The sequence below is a fragment of the Neomonachus schauinslandi genome, chromosome 9, assembly GCF_002201575.2.
Source record: "Neomonachus schauinslandi chromosome 9, ASM220157v2, whole genome shotgun sequence".
NCBI lineage: Eukaryota > Metazoa > Chordata > Mammalia > Carnivora > Phocidae > Neomonachus > Neomonachus schauinslandi.
Window position 1 is genome coordinate 91,529,747 of NC_058411.1, and position 25,683 is coordinate 91,555,429.

The following is a 25,683-nucleotide window of genomic DNA, read 5'->3' on the forward strand; positions in this document are numbered from 1 at the left end:
GTGTTCTGTTTTAACTGGGGAAGATTAGACAGTGGAGAACTCTGAATATCAAGCCAAAATGGGTTGACACTGAGGGAAGAGAAGGTGAGTAATGCAGAGGCTGCACAGGATTAACAGAAGTATCAAAGACTAATTATCAGTGCTTTTTTAATTGCGATAGGAGAGTAGAGTTAGGGAGCAAGAGGGACACTAGATATCTGGGGGAGGAAGAGGGAACTACCAAAAAAGGGAAAGGGAGATGATATATGATCCAATTCAATCAAATTTGGCTTAATTACCTACTATCAGGTACTGTCCCTGGTGATGGCAACCCAGAAGGAATGAGATAGTAGGAGGGAATGTCTGCTCTTCAGGGGCTTACAGTGTCTAGCAAGGAAGACAGATGAATGAGGACTTCTAATACAGCGTTATTGTTGGTTTGACATGAGATAGGTATCTTTAGGAGTTGCTGGCCAGCCAGTCCATGCTTAGGATTTCACATGATGGTCCTCAGCTTTACTTTTATAGAGACCTGATCTCAGCACCAGTAGGTACCTAGTATCTTGAAAGTACATTGGTACATAAGCCAAAATACCAGTTTAGTAATTTACAGTGAGGAAAGCTGTGTGAATAGCCAAGTTTTAATGAGAAGATTACTTGGTGATCATGGAGAAGAATAAAGGAAGTAATTGGGTGATGTAAATGTAGAATGACATCAGGCTTTGGTTGCCTGATGCTTCTTCTCCTTACCAGCACTGTAATTGCAATGGGAGCAAGCCAGTCACATCTGCTGGTCAGGACACCGTGCTTCCCTTGTGCTTCATGAACATGACCAGATCTTGCTTGATGACCCCCATTTTCTTACACCTGCATGCTTACTGACTTCTTTAGTTTTGTTACCACCATTCAGTAGTAAATTATTTTATCTGCTTCTTTGGGAGACCATCTCTTACCGTTGTTGATAAATATCAGTTATACCCTTAAGTTTTGAAGATACTTAGGTATAATCTGTGGTTAAAATGGAGGCATATACAAGGATAATGGCAACATAGATTAGGAACCATTAAGACCAACAATTAGCTAACAGCTAACCTGTTAGCAAGGATGAGCATCATGAATTGTCATGCACTGAATCTTCTAGGAATGTAAATTGATACAACCACTTTGAGAATAGTTTAACATTACCTAGTAAAGTTGAATATTACCATACCCTTTTCCCAGCCATTCCATTCCTAGGTTTCAATAACTTGGAGAAACTCTTGCACATGTATACCAGGAAATAGGTAACAAGATTGTTTATAGCAGAAAAACAGAGGGGAAAGACTACAAGTTCAGTCACGTGTTCATTTATACAATGAAATACTATACAAAAATGAAAGAAGTACAGCTTTAAGCATGAACTCAAAACAATGTTGAGTGAAAAGAGCAAGTCACCAAAAGATATATGCTATAGGAGTCCATTTGTATAAAGTGCAAAAAAAAGAACAAATCTAAATCTGTTAAGGACATGTACATGTAATGTAAAACTAGAGGAAAGCAAGAGAATGGTTAATTCAAAATGCAGTCCAGTAGCTACTTCACTGGGGGGAGGAGATGCAACTGGAAAGGGGAACGTGTGAGTCCTTGCAATTTTCTCTTTCTGAGGCTGGACAAAGCATTCGTGGGTGTTCATTTTATTATTCTATAAGCCATACTATAAACAATCTTTGTGTGACAGAGTTTACTCTGAGATAAAGAGCAATCTGTTGGAGGAAGCTATTTAGTCAATTCCAAGGACTGTTGTGTTCCAAACCTATAGAACCTGGGTGACAGAACATTGCCTTAGCCTCTAATATCTCAGTCCTGTCATATTGTCCATTATAGTGCCTTACTGGTAGGATGACTATTGAATTTATGGCCTATACTGGAACACTTTTGAGAGTAAAGGGAGAGGATGCTCAAAATAATTAGTATTTTTTTTTGAAATATTTGTTGACTAAGAGATTGGCTTTATTATATACTGTAAATCTCAAAAATAAGTTCTATCCAACCACATTAAAAACTTTTTTATAATGACTGCCTAAGCATTAAAAAACAGCATACGCTAAATAATTACTCTTGGTATGTGTTCATATACTTTTATCAATTTCTTACCCTAATCTGTCTCAAATACCATGTCATTGGCATTTTTATGAAGGGACTGTTTTTTCCAAATGTTCCTCATTTTTATTTTTCCCCCTAAAATTGCCTACTACTTTCTTTAAAATTGCATTTGATGGTTAATATATTTGAAAGTGTTTATACCTTCTATTGAATCTTCTCTGCAGAGTGTATTATTTTTTTTTTTTAAGATTTTATTTATTTGAGAGAGAGAGAGAGAGAGCATGAGAGGGGGGAGGGTCAGAGGGAGAAGCAGACTCCCTGCTCCACAGGAAGCCTGCTTCTCCCTCTCCCACTCCCCCTGCTTGTGTTCCCTCTCTCGCTGTGTCTCAATCTGTCAAATAAATAAATAAAATCTTTAAAAAACAAAACAAAAACCTGAAAAAATCCAGGGTAATTGCTAAACCAGATGAGATGCCAAGTAGAGCAGGTGGAAGCCAGACCTGTCTCAGGCAGTTACACAAAATGCCTGCAGTTTAACATCTGCATCAGTACAGTTCTGTTAATTTGCTTGTTATTGGACCCAGGTGGCTGCTAGTCAGGTCAGGAGCTGACAGACCCCTTTGGTGAACCTTCCTTTATTCTTAGGAGATGAAAACACGTAAAAGGATCCTAAACTGTTACTGGTTTGAGGAGGAAAATATATTTGTCTAAATATTAAGTTGGAAAAACTTGGGAGAAAGGAGTAGTAAAGGAAATCTATCCAGACTTTGAAGTACTGGGTGTTTTGCAGCCAAGAAAAATTGAGCCAAATCACTAAGTCTAAGGATTATTTCTTGTTCCCATTAGGAACATTTTATAAAACATATGACCCATGTTTACGGCTAGAACTTACAGAAATACTTTATTTTTACTTCACATGTTTTGTGGGATTTATTCGAACTACCTTTTCCTATGGAACAGTTCTGCTGTACCTGGGAAGAGGCTGCTTGTTGAGCTTTACCTCATTTAGGAAAGATTCACACGGTGAAGAAAGGGCAAAGGTCTTTTCCTATAATGAGACCCTTGTGACCACCCTTGCCAGTCAGTGGGTGACATATCCCAGCATGGTTTGGAGTATTTTATGGAAACATTTTCAAAAAGCTGCATTTTTTCCTTTAAAAACACCTTTCCAAAAAATTTTTTGATGTACCTTTTCAAAACCAATTTTTTTTTTCCAGTGGCACCTGGCCACTCCTCACTGGGGGAGTATATTAATATCCACCCTTATTGAATCAGAAATAATGTTCTACACAATTTACAGTAAAACAAATGTATCTTAAACATAACGTGCTTAAGCAAAGTACTCTGGGAGCAATAATTTGAAAGTCACTGATGGGAAAAATTTTATTTTGGCACACATGAGTTCTTTCCTCCTAAAACTCAGTTATCAGAAATTCTAAAGTCTACCAAATGGCTATTTTATAGATTGAATTTTATATTCTCTCCTCCCCCTATTTTTCGATTTTGTTTTTCATCAACAAAAAATAAAAGGTAAGGACATTGAATGATCCATAGACAAGGGTAGTGTGTGATAGATGGCCAAAGAATATGACAGCTGGAAATTACATTTTTTTTTAAGATTTTATTTATTTTTCAACAGAGAGAGACAGCGAGAGAGGGAACATAAGCAGGGGGAGTGGGAGAGGGAGAAACAGGCTTCCTGCTGAGCAGGGAGCCCGATGTGGGACTCGATCCCAGGACCCTGGGATCATGACCTGAGCTGAAGGCAGACGCTTAACGACTGAGCCACCCAGGCGCCCTCTTTTTTTTTTTTTTTTTTAAAGATTTTATTTATTTATTTGACAGACACAGCGGGAGAGGGAACACAAGCAGAGGGAGTGGGAGAGGGAGAAGCAGGCTTCCCGCGGAGAAGGGAGCCCAATGCCGGGCTCGATCCGAGGACCCTGGGATCATGATCTGAGCCAGATGCTTAACGACTGAGCCACCCAGGCGCCCCGTGGAAATTACATTTCACTCAACCTAATAATAGATCTAAGTAGGTGGAGATGACTTAATATTTGAAATGTGTGTGTTTGTTCTCTCTATAGCTTTAAGAAAAAGTAGAAATCACTCCTGACTGTACTGCATAGCAAAAATTAAGTGACTTCCTATACTGCAAATCATGGCACTATCATTCCGGAAGGACTTAGAAAAGTACAAGGACCTAGATGAAGATGAGCTCCTTGGGAATTTATCAGAAACAGAACTGAAACAGCTGGAAACTGTTCTGGATGACCTTGACCCTGAGGTAGGTGGTAATGAAATAACTTTTCAAACCCTTTGAAACGAAGTAACTCCCTTTGAGCAGTTATCTTTCTCATGACTTTTCTCTGGCACTCCCTGCCCCTGCCATTCTCTCTTTATCCAAATGAACTTTTTGCCTCTTCTCAGTTCCCCCACTTCTGCCCGCATGGCTCCACTGACATGCCTGTTCTGAACTGTTTTCACCAAACCCTTATTCTCAAATTTCTGAAGTATATCCTGTAAGAAATTTTTTCTCAGGCCCCTGGGTGGCTCAGTCAGTTAAGCGTCTGCCTTCACCTCAGGTCATGATCCCAGGGTCCTGGCACTGAGTTCCGCATCAGGTTCCCTGCTCAGTAGGGAGTCTGCTTCTCCCTCCCCCTGCTCTTGTGCTCTTGTTTGCTCTCTCTCTCTCTCTCTCCCTCTCAAATAAATAAAATTAAAAAAATTTTTTTTCTCTCTGGGCAGGGAGGAACGTTTTTGGTATAATGAAGCTCTTTGATGTATGCCAACCTCTCTGTCTCTTCAGAGCTTCTGTACTATGATGGCCCTGTGTAGAGTGTCTCTACGAGGTTCTTTGTGACCTTAAATCTAATTGTTACCTTTCTTAAACATGTTGACCAAATTGAATAAGTTTCTAGTCATTAGTAGACTAGATCTAAGTACTCAGCAATACTGCAATCCATGTGGAGCAGACCTGAATATACTATAAATGTTTTAATTTGCAGAGTGGGTGTTATTTGTCTTATAAATTACATAAGGCTAAGGTAGAGCCCCTTGACGCCTGAATTGTTATTCTCTGGTAGGTGGGGTGGGGAGGGGGTAGTCACTGACAGGAGAGAGCCCAAAGGTTATGGCTACTTAACCTGAAGGTAAGGGTTATTTGTTAGGCTTGTTTTTACTACATGTTTCTTTATGTTGAGACATTGATTTTTAGTGCCTTTTAGGAATTGAGGTAGAGTTTGTTTTATAAAATTGTTCTTGTTACTACAACACATTTATTTCTTGCTGGAATGTGTTTGAATTTTTATTGAGAATTATACTCCTTTTCTCAACATTACTTCAGCACTTCAATAATGTGTCTATACCATAGATCAAAACCCTTAATCGTAATTGTTATCACAAGGAAAAGTTTGCGGTGCTCATGAGTCTGGGGGATAACTCAGGATAACAGTACTGATCATGTCACAGCAATATCTTCTACAGGCAGTTCACCCTATTAGACCCGTTTGAATCAAGTGGTTGTAGAACTGCAGGAACGGAAGAGCTCATCTAGCCCAGAGTTTCTTAACCTTGACACTATTGACATTTGTGGCTGGATAATTCTTTGTTATGGGGGTTATCCTGTGCGTTTAAGTTATTTAGTAGCATCCTGATCTCACTCACTACATGCCAATAGCACACCCCCCTGTTTAAAAATGGACCTGGGATTTTGTTTTAATTAGCGGTGGTAAGATTACAGACCTGGAGAAAGAGTTTAATACTTATGGTCCCCAAGAGCAGGAAGCATACAGGACCCCCTGGGAAAGCACCTGGGTTGGTCAGGAAGCAGAAGAAGCAAGGAGCAAGTGTGGCCCAGAACCTTTGTTGTGGCTTCTGAGGGAAGGAATGGGTGGGATAGGGTTGGCAAGTTTGAGCAAGTTTAGGGTTAGATAATTTGAGTAATTTCAGTGGGCTTTGGGCCATAGGAGTAGTCTCCAGTTGTCCAGCTACCTGGTTCTGGGTGATTTAGGGTGTGTGTGTGGGCGGGTGGGATATTGGCTTGGTGTGAGAGAGATAAAGGAAGTGGTTGGGGTTTGAGCTCTGGATTGGTTGGTTTTCATATGGAAAGCACACTGTTGGGTGTGTGAGGGAGAGTTGTTTGCTATCCCAGGAGTTAGCTAGCCCCCCTGGAGAGGTAGTTCTTTCTAACATTAGCAAGGCTCCCAAATGGCAAAGCATCATGAAATACAAAAAATAAAAAACATGATTAATACTTCCTCTCCTTAGGGGCGCCTGGGTGGCTCAGTTGGTTAAGCGACTGCCTTCGGCTCAGGTCATGATCCTGGAGTCCTGGGATCGAGTCCCACATCGGGCTCCCTGCTCGGCAGGGAGTCTGTTTCTCCCTCTGACCCTCCTCCCTCTCATGCTCTCTGTCTCTCATTCTCTCTCACTCAAATAAATAAATAAAATCTTTAAAAAAAAAAAAAAAAAAAAAATACTTCCTCTCCTTAGTTCTGACAACAAAAAGTATTTCCAGACATTGCCAGTTGTCCCCTATGGGAGCATGCACTATGCTAAAAGCTGATGGTTTATATTTTTTTCATTTGCAAAACCATGGCCTGCTTCTTGTATGGGGAGGCTTGAGTTCTAACTTCTGGATATATTTTGCCAGCTTCCCAACCCCAGTTGCAACTCCCCCAACCTCAGATACTGTTAGTTGAGACTAGAAGAACAGTGATGTTTATTGACAGCATGCCACTTGTTAGGTAAAATTTGGGGGAAGAGTGCCAGTGAAAGATGAGGTGAGAAAAGAGAGCAAGGGTGGTAGTAGCTACTTCAGGCAGAGAAACACCTCTGTAACTTATAAAGTCTCAGAAGACAAGAGCAGGTAGAGGTTGTATATAGTTCCTTGTTATATTTTGGAGGGCTCTTTTACTTCCCTTATGCTGCATTCAGTGTATTTACTTGCCAACTTACTACTTTTCTCAGAACACCCATCTCTAAAGACAGCCAGCCAGCCAGCCTAGGCAAAAGCTATTTTCATTTCCAAGGCTTGGAATATATCATTACAACAAAATTCTATGAGGGAGAAACATACACTTTTTAGTGGCAATCATTTTAATGAGATTTTACCTTTTTCTTAAGTAATTATGATCTCTTAACTTGACTAAAGTATACTTCTAATAAAGCATGGTTGATGTGTTTATAGCCTCCAAAGCCAGTTTCCTGTCATTTATTTTGTGTTCAGAAACTGTATTTAAGGAGCCAGGATTCCAGCTGACATGTCACTTAAAACTTACATATTTCGGGGCGCCTGGGTGGCTCAGTCGTTACGCGTCTGGCTTCGGCTCAGGTCATGATCCCAGGGTCCTGGGATCGAGCCCCGCATCGGGCTCCCTGCTCGGCGGGAAGCCTGCTTCTCCCTCTGCCACTCCCCCGCTTGTGTTCCCTCTCTCGCTGTCTCTCTCTGTGTCAAATAAATAAATAAAATCTCAAAAAAAAAAAAAAAAACTTACATGTTTCTCATGGGCTTGAGCATGCACGGGAATAGTGCAACTCCATCACTACCACCATGTAAGAGCAGTATGCATAATTGATGGTGATGGAAAGTAACTTTTATTAATTTGCCTTAATGAGCATTTTTCTTTAAAAGTATTCTCAGGGGTGCCTGGGTAGCTCAGTTGGTTGAGCACCTGCCTTTGGCTTGGGTCATGATCTTGGGGTCCTGGGATCGAGCCTTACATCAGGCTTCCTGTTCAGTGGGGAGTCTGCTTCTCCCTTTCCCTCTGCCTCTCCCCCCGTTTGTGCTCTCTTTCTTTCTCTCAAATAAATAAAATCTTTTAAAAAAATAAAAGTATTCCCAAATCTTTATTCAGTAAATATTTGGGGAGCAACCAATAGATTCTGGTGCTATGCTAGGCTTAGGAATACAAGAGTAAGCAAAACAAATGTGGTTTTTGCCCTCATGATGCAGGCTGGTAGGAGTGGGGAGAGGTAGGCATTAATCAAATAATCATGCCATGTTAATATAAAAGCATATAATGGGAGGTCAGGAAAAAGCTTCCCTTGGGGGAATGGAGCTGCAGTCTTAAAAATGAGTAGTAAGGGGCACGTAGGTGGTTCAGTTGGTTAAGCATCTGCCTTTGGCTCAGGGCATGATCCCGTGGTCCTGGGACTGAGCTTTGCATCAGGCACCCTGCTCAGCGGGGCATCTGCTTGTCCCTCTCCCTCTGACCTTCCCTCCTGCTGGTGCTCTTGCTCCCTCTCTTAAATGAATAAATAAAAAATCTTTTTAAAAAATGAGTAGCAAAAAATGGTGGACAGACAAAGCCTTCTAGAGAAGGCTTCTGGTAGAAAGAAGGTGTGACAAGCACAGGGAGGAGCAAGGGCTAGTGTGGCTAGAATGGGGGAAGGTATATGAGGTGAGGTTAGAGTAACATCATGGAGTGGGAGTGAGGGATGATGAATATCAGACAGCTGATCTAGGGAGACCAGTTGAAAGCTCAGGTAATATTCCATGCCAGCCTGATCATAGCTTGGACCAAAGTAATGGGTGTTAGAGGGAAGTAAACAGATGAATGAGTTTTTTAGGAAGTAAAAATGGGTAGAACTTGATGGTTCATTAGGAGTGGATTTTTCATGTGTAGCTCTCTATTTCAAAGTTGGTAGGTAGAAATCTTGTTTCTTTATTATGTTCCCATACACAATTTTGTGTTACAAAAACATTTTTAGTGCAGGGTTAGGAACAGACGTCCTTTGTGTTTCATATTTATAGGTGAGCTTTCTGTGTAATGCCTACCATTACACGAGGAGAACACAAAGGTGGATTTTAGGAAAATTATTACGGATCTCAGCAAATGGCCACAGTTGAAGTACTATATTTTCTTTTTTTTTTTTCTAATATTTTATTTATTTATTGGACAGAGAGAGACACAGCGAGAGAGGGAACACAAGCAGGGGGAATGGGAGAAGAAGCAGGCTTCCCGCGGAGCAGGGAGCCCGATGACGTGGGTCTTGATCCCAGGACCCTGGGATCATGACCTGAGCCGAAGGCAGACGCTTAACGACTGAGCCACTCAGGCGCCCCATGAAGTGCTATATTTTCTAGTTATAAAATGTACATTCCCTATTATTATCTATATAAGATCTCCCTTTATAATGAAAATTATAACATCCATGAGAATCAGCATTATTGCCAACTTTGGGATGTGTTGCAAAAGACTGGCCCTTTTGTGTGACTTCTCGGGCTGCCTTCCATTTCCAAAGCAAAGGAATATCTAGGAATAGTGAGACAAAGCAGTATCACCACTTTGCCTTTCAATGAGCAAAAAGATGGAGCTCATGTGTTCTAATCACTGCTTGTTATTCCTGGACTTAGTAAAAATTCAGAAAATTCTCTTGTAAGAGAAAACTCTGATCCATTGCCTTCCCTCCTTCCCCACTCTCAGTCCCTCCAGGCACTCAAAAAGACTACCCACGGGGAAAACCAGGGATATAGCTCTTGCTCTGAGTACCCTGGCGGGCCTTGGTGCATGAGTAGCGGTGACAGTGGTTGCTGCAAATACATCCTAGTACGGATGTATGCATACATGCATAAAGAAGTTGAACCTTTCACAGTGTGTTTAAACACAAGCAAGTGAACATTAATGCCCTGATATCTTACTGTACAGCATACATGTTTTTGTATGAAAAAGTCTTTACCCTGAAATAGAAATCATTATGAAGGAATACAATGTATATATCATTTAAAATTCTTTTGTAATAGAATTATTTTCTTTATATGCATATATGCTGAGCAGTTACTAATCATTAAGAAACTTTTTATTACCACCCAGGACATTTAAAAAGTAAAGGGTGTTTCCTTCTAGTAGAATACTTTCTGAGAAAATGTGTATATGCTTATTTTAATAATGTAATTGAATTCTACCTAATAAAGAAAAACTTTGTGTGGAACACTTTTACATTGCTGCCCTAAAATCCTCTAATGAAGTGTTTAATGTCTGTATCACATTCCGGTCTATAATTTTTCTTAAATCTGTGGAAGCATATAGTGTTGGCATTCTTGGCGATCATAATGGCTGATTCATTCTCTTTGGCAGAATGCCCTTCTGCCTGCAGGGTTCCGGCAGAAGAACCAGACGTCAAAGTCCGCCACAGGGCCATTTGATAGAGAACACCTCCTTTCATACCTGGAGAAGGAGGCATTGGAGCATAAGGACAGGGAAGACTACGTGCCCTACACTGGAGAAAAAAAAGGTAAACACAGAACTTTGAAGTCATTATTTGATAGCACTTGATTTTTCTTTTTATAGGTAGGGTAGGTCTGGAGAAAAAGTATTTTTAGAGATGCATCATTAGTAGCCTTAAAGATGGGACACTGTTGACTTAAAAGCTTGTTAGGTAATTTGGCACTTCATTTGCATTTTTCATCATCTTGGCCAATAAGTTCCTTTTTAATGATTTGTAAGTGAGGTTTTATAATACAGTGATTTTATGTAACACTCTAGTTCTCTACTGTAACAAATTTAAAAGTGTGTTGAGGTAAAAATTTTAAATTCACTAGTGTATTTCGGAATGCAAATGATGACAAAGCACTGCTCTGTTCTAACTCCTCTCTTTAAGGAGAAATGCCAGAACATAATTCAGGCCATATTTTCAAAGACCCTTTTTAAAGGATATCATACAGGGGCTCAGATGGTTAGGTGTCTGCCTTCTGCTCAGGTCATGATCTCAGGGTCCTGGGATCAGGCCCTGCATCAGGCTCCCTGCTTGGCGGGAAGCCTGCTTCTCCCTCTCCCTCTGCTGCTCCCCCTGCTTGTACTCTCTCACTCTCTCTGTCGAATAAATAAATAAAATCTTTAAAAATAATAAATAAAGGATATCATACAGCCTTCCTTAGTAATTCATAGCTATAATCATCAATGCTTCATAACCATTATTTTCAGGAAAGTTGTCTAGTCCAGGTCCCTCCCACTGCAGAGTTGGACCTTAGGTAAATTGAGTGAAGACTGAGTACAGCTATATATCTTATACTTCTCTATATAACACAACGTGAAGTAGGTTAAGTTTCTCAGCTTTCAGTCCAGGTTGGCCTGAGAAGCCACAGTGTACTTGCGCTCTTGTTGAGGGTATAGAACCCTCGGGGATGGTGGCAGCAATTGCAAGATCTGAAGGTGAGCTTTTCCAGGCACTTAGTAATCCAGACGGGAAGAACAGTGAGAGCATAGTGCTTTCTCCGAGTTAGGCTTTAGTTTTTTACTTAGGAAGGAAACCCTTCTCAAGAATTTGGCCATGGCTCTGTCACGTGGCTACCCCTTAGTGGCAAGGGAGGCTGGAAAATTCATTTTAGCATTCTAGCCTCTGTAATAGCAGAAGGCTAGCAAATGACTTTTGAGTAGGTAATTCATGAGGTCTACAATTAAGCCTTTTAAAAAATTATCTGTCATCCCCAACTCCTCTGCTCTTCACTAGACCCCACGTTCCCCTTATCGCTGGTTCAGCATCACTACCATAGTTACTTGTATTAGAGTTCCCCAGAGAAACAGAAACAGAACCAAAAGGCTGTGTGTTGGGGAGAGGGTGAGATTTATTGTAAGGAATTGGCTCATGTGATTATGGAGGCTTATTAAGTCCAAAATCTGTAGGATGGGCCAGCAGGCTGGAGAACTAGAGAGGAGTTGCAGTTCAAGTCCAAAGGCAGTCTGCCAGCAGAATTCCTTCTTACTCAGAGGAGATCTGTCTTTGTTCTGTTAAGGCCTTCAGCTGATTGGATGAGGCCCACCACATATGGCTTTACTCAAAGTCCACTGATTTAAATGTCAGTCTCATCTAAAAAACACCTTCCCAGAAACACCCAGAATAATATTTGACCAATTATCTGGGCACCATGCCCAGCCAAATTGGCTCATAAAGTTAACCATGATACTACTGTTCAAGATGGGAATGTCTTGTCCCTCAGATGTTTAGGGCCAGAAAAACGATTGAAAACCAGTGCATAGGTTTGAAGTGTGGGGAATCACATAGTTGAGCAAAAGCATCAGTTCCTTTGTGTTTCACATAGAAACAACTACTGGTTATGTTTTCATCTGAGCAGCCATACCTGTGTTGTTACACAGTGTTTATAGCTTCCTGTTTATATAGGAAAACATAATTTTATGAGAATAAATATTGATCACCTTTAACTATTGTGTATGTTTCAAGTAAACTGAAGAGGTATAATTAGGAAGAAGAATGGAGGTAGAAGCAGAGGGAGAGATGTGAGAAAAAGAGATGGCAGGAAAAAATGTGGAATTTGAGGACAAGAAGAGAAAATAAGAGATGTGAAAGAGCCGAGTTTGTCCTGAGCTGACCCACGAAGCTTCGCAGTATGCTCTTGTTTCATAATCTCCAGTTGCCTAGGGAAAGATCTTGGTGGATTAGAGGAAGTAGGAAAGAAGGTAGAGGAGAATTGTGGAAAACAAGAAAATATTAGAGGGGAGAAATTATAGGGGTGAGGAATATGAGGGACAAGGAAAAAAAAAAACACTGTATCTTCAATTGGAGTGTAATAACTTCTGTTTCCTTTTATAACTTTTTAAAATTTTATCTTATTTCTTAGACTTTGGATGGGTATGAAATAAACAAATAGTTAAGAAGCAGGTAATTTTGCATTCATAATCAGTGGGTTTTTTTTTTTTTAAGATTTTATTTTTGAGAGAGAGCGTGCTTGTACGCACTCCTGTGTGTGTGCTCGCACATGTAGGGGGAGAGGGAGAAATTCAAGCAGACTCCCCACTGGCTCAGAATCCGAGGCAGGGCTCAATCTCACGACCCTGAGATCATGACCTGAGCCAAAAGCAAGAGTCAGACACCTAATCAACTGAGCCACCCAGGTGCCCCTTAGTGGCTTTCTTTTTATAATACATTCAGTATTTTGGGGGCACCTGTGTGGCTCATTCAGTTAAACGTCTGACTTTGGCTCATGTCATGATCTCAGGGTCCTGGGATTGAGTCTGCAAACTATGGCACATCCAGATCCAGATTCTTATGATCAAGGGGCTTCATAATTGCCTCCTGTTTTCTCTTCAATTCCAGTTCAGGTCCTGACTTTTCTTTTGAAGCTTCTTCCACAGGCCCCTTCTGACTTTACTCTCCATATACTCTTTGAGGTCAGTCAAATCCATAACCATTCCTGTAACAGGATCAATCTCTCCATGCACCGTCACCAAACTTTATAATTGTGCCATGGCCGTTTAGATTGTTGCATTTCCCAAACAGTTTCAAGTTTTCTTCATTACTCAGAGATTTGCTGTGGAGTCGGTGGGTCGCACTGAAGGAGACGAGGCAGGACACTCGCTCCCGGGGGTGACTGTCGCCACACTCATCTCCTTGCCTCCTGGCTTAGCTGGCAGAGGGAGTCTAAATGTCTCTTATATGGACCTCTAAAAAGTGGTTTTCTCTGGCACCGAAGCTGGTATTTGAAATGGGCTGCTTAAGTTAATAATGCAGGTGCTGGTGTCTCCTTTTGAGACTGGTCACTGCATCTTTTGAACAATTCACTTATTACTCCTTTGGGGTACAGAGTTAGCCAGATGAGTCGTTCATCACTCACTTTAAGACCTCGTTTTATGGGAAACTTTCCCTGGATAACCGTATCCAGGGAATGAATATTCCTTTCCCTCCAACATTTTTGTATGTAATTTACATAGTATCGGATACTAGGGTTAATTGTTCTAGAATCATATACTATGAGGCTCTGTTATTAGTTTCTGTTTGTTTAGGATTGGTAAGTCCTCTTGACAAATTGACCATTTGTCGTTATAAAGTGATCTTCTTTACTCCTGGTAAAATATTCTTTACTCTGAAATCTGCACTAATATTAATATAGCCAATCTTACTTTTCATTAGTGCTAGGATGGTGTATCTTTTCTCTTGTCCCATCAGTTCTTTGTTCTCTTTTCACTCCTTTTTTTTTTTTTTTCATATCTTCCATGTCTCTTAACTTTTTGGACCCATGGAATATAATTATAATAACTTTTAATATCCTTACCTGCTGATTTTACATCTGCCATTGCTCAGTTATGATGGATTATTTTTTCTTCCTTATGGATCAAATTTTCCTGCTTCTTACCATACTGGTCTTTTTTTTTTTTTTTTTTTTTTGATTCAGACATGAATTTTAACTTGCTGGGTGCTGGGTATTTTGGTATCCCTGTAAATATTCTTGAGTTTCATCCTGGGACATGATTAAGTTACTTGGAAACAGTTTGATTTTTAGGGTCTTGTTTTTAAGATTTGCTCGGTGGGACCGGAGCAGCGTTCATTCTAGAGCTAATTTTTTCTCCACTACTGGGGCAAGACCCTTCTGAGGTCCCTCTGCAGAGCCCTGTGATTTATGAGGTTTTACAGTCTGGCTGCTGGGAACAGGTCTTCCTCCCAGCCCTGCATGAGCACAGGCACTATTATCTGGCATTTTCCCAGGTGTGTTTTCCTTGGCCCCAGGTAGTTCCTCACACATGCGCTCTGCTGAGGATGGAAAGACAGCCCTCTGCAGATCTCCAGATCTCTATCTCTGCAACTCTCTCCTCTCTGGTATTCTGTCCTGCAGATGCCAGCTGCTTTGGTCTTTCTGTCAGCTCTGTCTCCTCAGTTCAGAACATTCCCCAGGCCCTGCCTGGGTTCCCACTCCCTTGTGCTGCAGCTGGACACTTTCTCTAGGCAGGAAGCTGAGCGGTCAGAGGGCTCACTTTGTTTCTCATGTCTCAGGGATCACTGTCCTTAGTTGCCTGATGATTATTAGTGTCTCGAAAACTTCTTTTATATATTTTGTCCATTTTGGGGTTTCAGGCGTGTGGGTAAATCCTGTCTTTATTATTTCACTTTGGCCAGAAGTCTCCAGAATCCTCTCTCCGCAAAGTTAAGATCTCCTATTTTCCTTGCAGTGTCTTTCTAGCTCATTATCTAGTATACACAAACTCACTAAGCATTTGTTGAATAAATGAGCATTTATTGGTGATCATACTGCAATATTGAGCAGCTCTTGTGTCACTGGGTGAAAACAAAAATGCCTTTCCAGGATCCATTCATTCTTTAGTTTGGTTGATTGGAGGTTGGTGTGCATCTGGTCCAAAGGCATATCCCAAAGCCCCTTGGAGATTAAAGTGGCCTCATTGCCTTGTTTCTGCTCTGGAACAGGTAGCTTATAAACCAACAAACAGCAAAATTAGCTAGGGCCTTTCACCTCTGTAGAAATGAAATAAATAAGAGCCATCTCTGTTTCTTGTTATTACACCTTTTATATGCTCAGCAAGGCTGCAAGCTATGACTAAGATAACTTTTTTTTTTTTTGACTAAGATAACTTTAACATTTGTGGTAGCTGTAACTTGCTATCATAGCAAAAGAGATGAGGACTAGTAAAGAAAGGGTCTGGCAATGAAATTGTTAACATGGTTAACAGTATCTCTTACTGATTTTGTGACAATAACAAGGGTCTTGGCAAGATTTTCCTTTTTTTTTCCCTCTTGGCACAAACAGTTTGGCTCAGTGCCATGCATATAAATTGCTATTATATGAATTCTTATCTTGGTTTCTTTTATTTCCTTAACTGTCATTGGTAGTTGCGTAAACATTACTGAATTATTTTAACATTCTTAGCAACCAAGAGCCATAGCCCTGTTTTTGTTTGTTTTGTTCCATTTGGGGGGTGGTGAGGGGCATGTCCTATCATACTTGTCTGATTTTTTTCCTGATCCTAGTCATTGTTTACTTTCTTATTTTGCTTCAATATAAAGAATTGTAATTTCAGTTTTTAAAAAATTCCAGTTTTGGACTTTGCTATGTTAAACAAGGAAATTAGTCATTTAGATTGAATGCTGTCTACTGAAGGACAAAAATGAACAGTTACTTCCTCAGATGTTATGTTATTTCAAATAAATGCGGTATATTAAAAGTTGTAAGTTAGGGCTTTTTGACCATATTTCAAGGAGAGGGAAAGTAAAATTAGATTAGTCCAGGATAACTCATCCTAGTTTTTTCAGAACTCTGATCATAGAGATTAGTGGTTATCAATTTGAGTAGGTAATTATCAGAATCATCTAGGGAGCTTTTTCAAAAATAATCCATGCCTAGCCTATTTTCATTCCCTGAGTTTAAGAACTACTGATAAAGATAGTTGGGACTATATGGTTTTCAGTCTTCTTGGTTTGTTAGTTTGTTTTGGAAAACTCCATCTCTGTCTGTGTCACACACACATAATGCAAGAAATTCCAGGGGAAATAAGAATAAAGAATTAATGTGTATCTGTTATGTTTATTATATACCAATTCCTTTATATATGTTAAATCATTTTACCAGAATGAGATGGAGATTTCTTTAAAGAAATAATCCATGTTTTGAAAAAACACCAAAGAATCAAAATGATCATAATAAAGTAGAATACTAATAAGTTTAATAGTTTTATGTAAAAGCAGTATTAGATCTGTTGTGCATTTTCTTACTGTCTGCAAAAACACCACCATACAAAATACCTCTACATGTAACAGAAGCCTAACATTTCACTCCTCCTGCAAGATACTGAGAACCGAACTGACCATTATAAAGATCTATTATATTTTGTCAGTGTCTCATAGTCATTAAAATTTTTAGCTTAAATCTAACTGATAAAAGACTGAATTAGGACACATGTTTAGAAAGGTATTTTCTGTTATATGGAATCAATCCACCGGTTTGCTAATGATGTATTTCTCAGAAAACAGCTGATTTTGGGTAAGAAGCACAAACCTGCTCTCTTACTCAATATGTCTCAGAAAATTATCTTTTTTCTTTACATTTTAGGGGTGAATATAAATTTACTTGGGAAGACAGAAAGCCTGTATTTAACATATCAGCCCCTTAATGGTTTTTTGAAAATCTTTATTAAGATGCAATCCACATCATAAAATTACCTGCCTGGAGTATACAATTTAATGGTTTTTAGTATATTTGCAGAGTTGTGCAACTGTCACCACAGTCTTCGGGTTAGAACATTTTCATCACCCAAAAAGAAATCATATACCTACCCATTAGCAGTCAATCGCCATTCCTCACTCTATTCCCAGCCCTAAGAAACAACTAACCTACTTTCTGTCTCTCTAAATTTGCCTATCTGGACATTTTGTATAAATAGAATCATACAATTATATTTATGTTGGGCTTCTTTCACTTAGCAGAATATTTTGGGGTTTCATCCCTGTTGTAACATATATCAATGCTTCATTTCTTTTTATGGCTGAATCATGTGTCATTGTATGGATATACCACATTTTATCCTTTCATCAGTTGATGGACTTTTGGATTGTTTCACTTTTTAGCTATTATGAATAATGCTGCTGTGAATATTTGTGTACAAGTTGTTGTGTAGACACAAGTTTTCATTTCTCTTAGGTGTATGCCTAGGAGTGGAATTACTGGGTCATATGGTAACTATGTTTAACAGTTTGAGAACTGCCAAACTGTTTTCCAAAGCGGCTGCACCATTTTACATTCCCACCAGCAATATATTAGGGTTCCAGTTTCTCCACATCCTTGTCAACATTTGTCTGTCCTTTTGATTATAGTCATCCTAGTAGTTGTGAAATGATAATGTGTTGTGGTTTTGATTTGCATTTCCCCAGTGACTATGATAGTGAGCATTTTTTTCATGTGCTATTAGACATCTGTGTATCTTCTTTGGAGAAATGTCTCTTCAAATCTTTTGCCCATTTTTAAACTAGGTTTTTAAAAATTATTTTGCTAGGTCCCTCGAGGCAAGGGAAACAAAAGCAAAAATAAACTATTGGGACTACATCAAAATAAAAAGCTTCTGCACAGCAAAGGAAACAATCAACAAAACTGAAAGGCAACCTACTGAATAGAAGATATTTGCAAATGACCTATCTGATGAAGGGTTAGTATCCAAAATATATAAAGAACTCAAACATCTCAATACCCCAAAACCAAACAATTAAAAAATGGGCAGAAGACGTGAACAGACATTTCTCCAAAGAAGACATTTAAATGGCCAACAGACACATGAAAACATGCTCATCAGCACTTCATCATCAGGGAAATGCAAGTCAAAACTACAATGAAATATCACTCATACCTGTCAGCATGGCTAAAATCAAAAACAGAAGAAACAACAGGTGTTGGAGAGAATGTGGAGAAAAAGGAACCCTCTTGCACTGGTGGTGGGAATGCAAACTGGTGCAGCCACAGTGGAAAACAGTATGGGGGTTCCTCAAAAAGTTAAAAATAGAGGGGCGCCTGGGTGGCTCAGTTGGTTAAGCGTCTGCCTTTAGCTCGGGTCATGATCCCAGGGTCCTGGGATCGAGCCCCGTGTTGGCTCCCTTCTCGGCAGGGACCCTGCTTCTCCCTTACCCCCCCTTGTACTCTCTCTCTCTCAAATAAATAAATAAAATCTTTTAAAAAAAAAAAGTTAAAAATAGAACTACCCTACAGTCCAGCAATCACACTACCGGGTATTTACCCAAAAATGACAAAAACAAAGGGATACATGCACCCTTATGTTTATAGCAGCATTATTTACAATAGCCCAAGTGTTCATCAATAGATGAATGGATAAAAAAGATGTCTCACACACACACATACACACACACACACGCATGAATGTTACTTAGCCATAAAAAAGAATGGTATCTTGTCATTTGCAATGACTTGGATGGAGCTAGAGAGTATAATGCTAAGTGAAATAAGTCATACAAAGACAAATACCATATGATTTCACTCATATATGGAATTTAACAAACAGAACAACTGAGCAAAGAGGAAAAAAAAACATAAACCAAGAAACAGACTCTTAACTATAGAGAACAAACTAATGGTTACCAGAAGGGAGGTGGGTAGGGGGGTGGGTGAAATAGGTGATGGGGATTAAGTAGTACACTTGCTATGATGAGCACTGAGTGATTAAAATAAAACCTTAAAAAAATTCCTGATGTTTTACATCAGTCAGTTGATTTAATATTGATGAGCTTTCTTTATGTATTCTGGATACAAGTTCCTTATCAGGTATATGATTTGAAAAAATATTTTTACTATTCTGTAGATTTTCGCTTCACTTTCTTCATGGCATCATTTGCCCCACAAAAGTTATAAACTTTGGTGTACTTCAGTTTATCTTTTTTTTTTTTTTTGGTCATTTGTGTTTGTGGTAGCATATCTAAAAACCTTTGCCTAACTCAGGGTCATGGAAATGTACAGCTTTTTCTGAGTGTTACAGTTTTAGCTCTTAAATCTAGGTCTGTAATCCATTTTGAATTACTATTTCTGTATGGTATGGGGTAGGGGGTTGACTTCATTCTTTTGTAGGTAGCTATCCAGTTCTCCCAGCATCAATTGTTGAAAAGACAATTCTTTCTCCATTGAATTTTCTTGGTACCCTTGTCCTTATGCAGCATAACACTGTCTTGATTACAGTAGCTTTGTATTAAGTTTTGAAATTGGGAAGTGTAAGTCCAATATTGTTCTTCTTTTTCAAGATTATTTGGCTGTCCTGGGTCTCTTGAATTTCCATGAATTTTAGCATTACCTTGTTACTTTCTGCAAAAAAAGTCAGCTGAGATTTTGAAAGAGATTGTTTAAGTCTATAAATTAATTTTGGGGGGTCTCCTTAGGTTTTGTACTCATAATATTAAACTTCATTTTTGCCTAGTTTATCCTTTCTTATAAAATTAAGTTTCCTTACTATTAGTTTTCTATAAATAGATTTTGTGTATATGCATTAAAAGACCATTGTTACAGTGTTAGTGTTAAACTAACCATGAAGAAATACCAAGTAATTACTTTTCATATTGTTAAAATAATTGTACAGGCTAAATACCTCTACAACAAAAATGTCTATATACAGAGAATTTATTATAAAGAGGAGCGCCAGGTGAGGTACCAAACTGTATCAGAGCTGTATAAATTAACAGTGAAATTCTGTATCAGAGGAAAATTTCCATAAGCCCTTCGAAATTTTGTTGTTTTGCTTTGTTGTTTTTTATGATGAGATTCATTTTGTTTTTGTAAGTATTAGCAAAAGTTTATGTACGGTAAAAATTAGATATGAATAATGCCTCTATGGAATGTAGATGAGGATAACAAAAATAAACATTTTAGATTTTTATAATGCTTTAGATTCCATTGGTCCCTAGAATTAAGACATGGGCAGCTATTTGATAGCTTGCGTAGTTTTGTTTAGTAAGTGAATACCATAACCTAGTGGTTCTCAACCTTGACTGCTATGCATTAGAATCCCTAGGGAGCTTTTAAAAATCCAGATGTCTCATATAGCACACCAGATCAATTAAATCAGAATCCCTGGGACTTGGGCATCAAAATTTTTTAAAGTTCCCCAGGTGAATCCATTGTGCAGCCAATCTTCAGAACCCCTACATTAGACTGTTGAAAATGCAGGTGAGACTGAGCTCAGGAAAATGTAATTATCCTGAAATGACAATTAAAGGCATGAATTCTATGCCACTTCAATTATACTATTAACCCAGGTGCCTGGGTGGCTCAGTTGTTGGGCGTCTGCCTTCGGCCTGGGTCATGATCCCAGGGTCCTGGGATTGAGCCCCACATTGGGCTCCCTGCTCAGCGGGGAGCCTGCTCTTCCTTCTCCCTCTATCCCCCTGTTTGTGCTCTCTCTGTCAAATAAATAAAACCTTAAAAAAAATTATACTGTCAACCACTGAGAAAAGTACTATGGAGTTATCAGGATGTAATGATTTGGATTTGCCTTTGTCTGTGAACCAATAATAAAAGATTATCTAATAATCATCAGAACTCCAAAATTTGGTACTAAGAAGATCAGTTATGGATACCATCATACACATAGGTATTTGTTTGAGGGGAAAAGTCCACTGCTACAGAAGTTAAGTTTGAAAACTACCAGTTTATTGGAAGAGGCACTGGATTAAGAATTTGGGAGCCTGTGTTCTAGTGTTCACTCTGCTCTGTAACTTTGAACCAGGGTATTTAAGTTATACTTTATAAAATGATGTAGTTGAACTGGAGGTGATCACCCAATTAATTATTCAACAAATTGGCTTGCCTGCTGTGCACTAGACAACGATGTAGCAATAAACGGAGAACATAATCCATGTCTTTGTAAAGCTCACAGAAGACAGACAAATACGCAGAATCTGTGTAGCTATAGCAAAATGTTCAGGGAATCAAGGGAGCACAGAGCTGTACTGCATCCAGTTCAGTATCAAACACACACTATAGCTTCCCGTTCAGTAACAATTCACAAATCCCTTCATCCTTACTGGCAGAGCCTATCTCTGAAATAGAATGAAAATGCTGCCCTTGCGGCTGGACATATGACCAGTGCAGGTCAGAGAAGCCTGAGGAGAAATCTGGACAGTTTTCCTTATAAAAGATTTCCTTATAAAAATTATGCCCCTCCTTCCTGCCCTGACCTTGTTGCATGAGGACTTGATACTTAGTGTTGCAAAGGTCATCTTGAGACTGATGGCCTGAGAACAAAGGCCTTTATGCAGCTTGTAGCCAGAGAGAAGAATGGAAGGATCCTGGATCCTTGATGTCAACACTGAGCTGCTGAACCAACCCTGCAACCACCTACATGTGGACTTAACTGAGATTATAAAAATACTTATTGTTTGAACTCTTGCTGCTTTAAAAGTGGTCTATGGATCAGTATCTGCATCATCTCAGAGATTAGTTAGATGCAGAAACTCAGATCCCATGTCAGACGTACTGATCAGAATTTGTACTTTAATAAGATCACCAGGTGAGTGAGGGGCACATTAAAGCCTGAGAAGCACCAAACCACTTTTAATTGAGTATTCTATTACATGCAGTTAAAAACATCCTTACTAATACAAATACATTGTGGATTGACCAAATGCCATTTGTTAAATAATGCTTGACCAGAACGACTTCTAACTCAGATGTAGAAAGTTGCAAGAGACTATTGTTTTTCCGTACTAACCCAAACAAGCGGTATAAGTGCATTATTATAGTTTTTAAAAACCTATCAGAGAGCTTGAGGACACAAACCTAAATGACTCTAGAAAGTGACAAGCCCTCCATTAGATCAGTGAGCCACTTATGCTCTTTTTACTGATTGAAATATAGGGAGAAAACCACCATAGAAAGGAGTCAGGAGAAATCAGCCTAACTTTAACAAACTTTCAGTGGCTATGTATGGACTGGATGATAGGTGAGAAATCCAGAGAAGCCCTACAGCAGTGCTATCCACTAGAACTTTCTGCCATAATGGAAATGTTCAATGTCTGTGCTAACCAGTGCGGTAGCTACATGCTAGCCAAATGTAGCTATCAAGTACTTGAAATGTGCCTAGTATGACTGAGGAACTGATTTTCTGATTTTAATTTTAATTTAAATAATCACATGTGGCTAGTGGCTACCATATTGGACAGTGCAGCCTTAGAGATGGTAAGACTGCATTACCCTCAATTCTTTCGTTCAGGTCTTCATTTAGTGCTAGCGATACTAGAAGAAAAAAGGCAGTGAAGCAGAGCTGAGAGAAAATTCCTGAGGCATAGGTTTTCAGCTGGAAGAGACTGAGGGAGAGGCAGGAGGGCTGGGAGAAATCCTTTCCAGGCCAACCCCAACTTCACAGAATGTAGAGTAGATAAGATGAGAGGGTCTGAGAGATCTGCCAAAGCCCAAAAATCAGGGGGGTGGGACTGGAAAATAAAGGCAGCTCCCTAGCCATCCAGAAAGCTGGCAGCCTGGGCTACATATTAGTAGAAATCACTCACAGTTCACAGTTCAAAAAAAGGAGGGAGCACAGGAGATCTCCAGAACCTCATGAGGGTTATAATCTGAGGCCTTACTGAAGAGAAAGTCCTGATCCTATATTCAAAATGTTTGAAGCCAGTGAGGAACTGACTCAAACTAAAGTTGTGACAAAGCCCAGATTTAGCTCAACTGTAGAGCATATTGATTCAGCCCTGACTAGAGGGCATGCTTCTAAGAAGAAATATCATTTCCTTCAGTCTCTGCTATACTTTTATACAAAAATGCCTAGCATGCAGTCAAAGATCTTAAAACACATATTCCCCATACTCAAGAAAATGACAGTCAATATAAGCCTTAGACATGACCCAGATATTGGTGTTATCAGCTAGGGACTTCAAAATAACTATGACAAAAATGTCAAAGAATTTAGCAGACAAGGTACACAGCATGTGTAAACAAGTGAGGAATTTCAGCAGAGATGTGGAAACTATTTTTTTAATAAGAACCAAATGGAAATGTTCACCATAAAAAACATATAATAGGGGGCATGGGTTAGCCTGGTAATGGGTATTAAAGAGGGCACATTCTGCATGGAGCACTGGGTGTTATACACAAACAATGAATCATGGAATACTACATCAAAAACTAATGATGTAATGTATGGTGATTAACATAACATAATAAAAAAAAAAGAACATATACTATCAGAAATTAAGATCCTGAACAGTTTTGGCCAGATTGCTAGAAGCAGTCTGTATTGTGGAAGGATTCCTTTTGGTTACACTGATTGATATGTACCTTGAATAAGAAGTACACAACACTTGCTATACTAATTATAAACCCACATACATTCTTTTGATAGAGCACTGCATAGATTCATCAGGCCAAATATTCTTGCATATTTCCCTGGTAGTTTCCTAATAGAAGAGAAAATAATTGGCACTTCTGTGAATCTATGCATAGACCTTTCTAGATCATTTAGTAAGACTTTTCACTTGGGAGAGAAATCAGACATTCTTGGTAACCTGTCCCCACCATGTGTGAGTATGTCTTGTTTGGTCAGCTTGTGCTGCAGTTGTATCATTATCATTTTCCATTCCCTTCATGTTTTCAATCTTGCATTGAACATGTGATAAAATACTGATTTTCACATAATAAAGATTTTAGTTTTCTAAAAACCTGTTTTGTAACAGCCAACCTTATTAGCGTCCATCAAGGCTTAGAAGAACAGTTACCTAAAGTTTCAGAATACCCCTTAGGACTTTCAGGACAGGAATTTCTTTGCAATTAGATCTTGAATTTCTGGAATCATAAACTTGACTGTTGCCTCTGCTAACAGTTTGTTGCTTAAGAGTAAGAAAGTGGAGGGCGCCTGGGTGGGCTCAGTTGGTTAAGCGACTGCCTTCGGCTCAGGTCATGATCCTGGAGTCCCTGGATCGAGTCCCGCATCGGGCTCCCTGCTCGGCAGGGAGTCTGCTTCTCCCTCTGACCCTCCCCTCTCTCATGTGCTCTCTCTCTCATTCTCTCTCTCTCTCAAAAAAAAAAAAAAAAAGTAAAGTGGATTCTGTTGTTTTTTTAATCTCTAAAGTTTTATAGATTTCTAAAATTTATTCCTACATTCATCTTTTAATTCAGTATTTGTTGAGTAACTCCTAATTACTCCAAAAAGAGCCTATTTTTATTTTCACAAATAGGACAATTTCTCAGTTAATTTTTTCTTCATTCCTACTTGTACAGCCACAGTATTGCCCTGGAAACTTGAAATACATATTGAAGATGAAACAACATTATTGTAGGTGTTTATCTTGACTTTTTCCTTCAGCTTCAGTTGTACATACTTTTCATAATTTTTGTTAAAAAGAGTAAAATGGTAATGAGTTTAATGAGTTAATTCATAGCGGTAGTATTGGAATTAACAAACTGCTTTATTTTACAGGGAAAATATTTATCCCTAAACAGAAGCCTATGCAGACTTTCACAGAAGAAAAAGTATCTCTTGATCCAGAATTAGAAGAAGCTTTGACAAGTGCTTCTGATACAGAATTGTGTGACCTTGCAGGTATCTCCTAAAACAAATGGGTGAATGAGTATGGAGGGGAGGGGAAGGAATGCCAGCACGTACATCCTACAGATGCTTCCTTTGCCTAGCAAAGTGCTATTGAATCAGTAGACCACATATTTGGCTTTGTTTTTTACACTATAAATCTGACATAAAGGGTTTCATTTTTTAAAATGCTGTCAGTGGTGAAATTTTGTTAATGGAATGAATGTATTGTATTATTTGACTTCTTTTCCCATGTTACCATATTTGAAAGTCTTTATAAAAATCTTTTAGTAGTTGGTGCACAGCTAGAAGCTGTCCCATCTAAGCATCGAAAAAGAGTTTCCAGGGTCGATTGCTGTCCCATTTTATCAGAAGTCCCTAAGATGAGGGGCACCTGCCTGGCTCAGTTGGAAGAACATGCAACTCTTGATCTTGGGGTCATGAGTTTGAGCCCCACCTTGGGTGTCGAGATTACTAAAAATAAATAAAATAAACTTTGGGTGGAAAAAAAGGAAAACCCCTAAGTTGAGTAACTGGAAAGCAGATGAAATAGTTCTGAGCTATTCTCACCCCTTTCCCCACTTTTAGACATATATCTAGAACACTCCAAACCTCCCTGTTATTGTCATCATTGCTGGTTTCCTATCTGGACCAGTATCTCCCCGACCTTCCTCTGCATGCACCCATTTACCTAGGTAGAAAAATATGACACATGGGGATATCTTAGCACCAAGGAACCCCAAAAGCTAACATGTTTGAAAGGAAGAGTGATGGTTCTTTGGGAAGGACCCAGGAGAGGGACAATCAATGTGTGGTGCTACAGCCAGAGCAGATGTCTCATTCCTTGGAATGCTGAGGACTG

General features: G+C 39.2%; 1 protein-coding gene across 1 annotated transcript in view; it reads left to right on the top strand.

Moving 5' to 3' along the window:
* TMOD3 (tropomodulin 3) overlaps nucleotides 1–25,683 on the top strand; it is a 75,978-nt gene that overhangs the window by 27,801 nt on the left and 22,494 nt on the right. Inside the window, exons 2-4 of the mRNA XM_044918151.1 lie at nucleotides 4,149–4,348; nucleotides 10,143–10,299; nucleotides 24,714–24,836. Coding sequence (XP_044774086.1) covers nucleotides 4,223–4,348; nucleotides 10,143–10,299; nucleotides 24,714–24,836 — 406 coding nt within the window. The 5' untranslated portion in view covers nucleotides 4,149–4,222. The remainder of the gene's footprint in view (nucleotides 1–4,148; nucleotides 4,349–10,142; nucleotides 10,300–24,713; nucleotides 24,837–25,683) is intronic.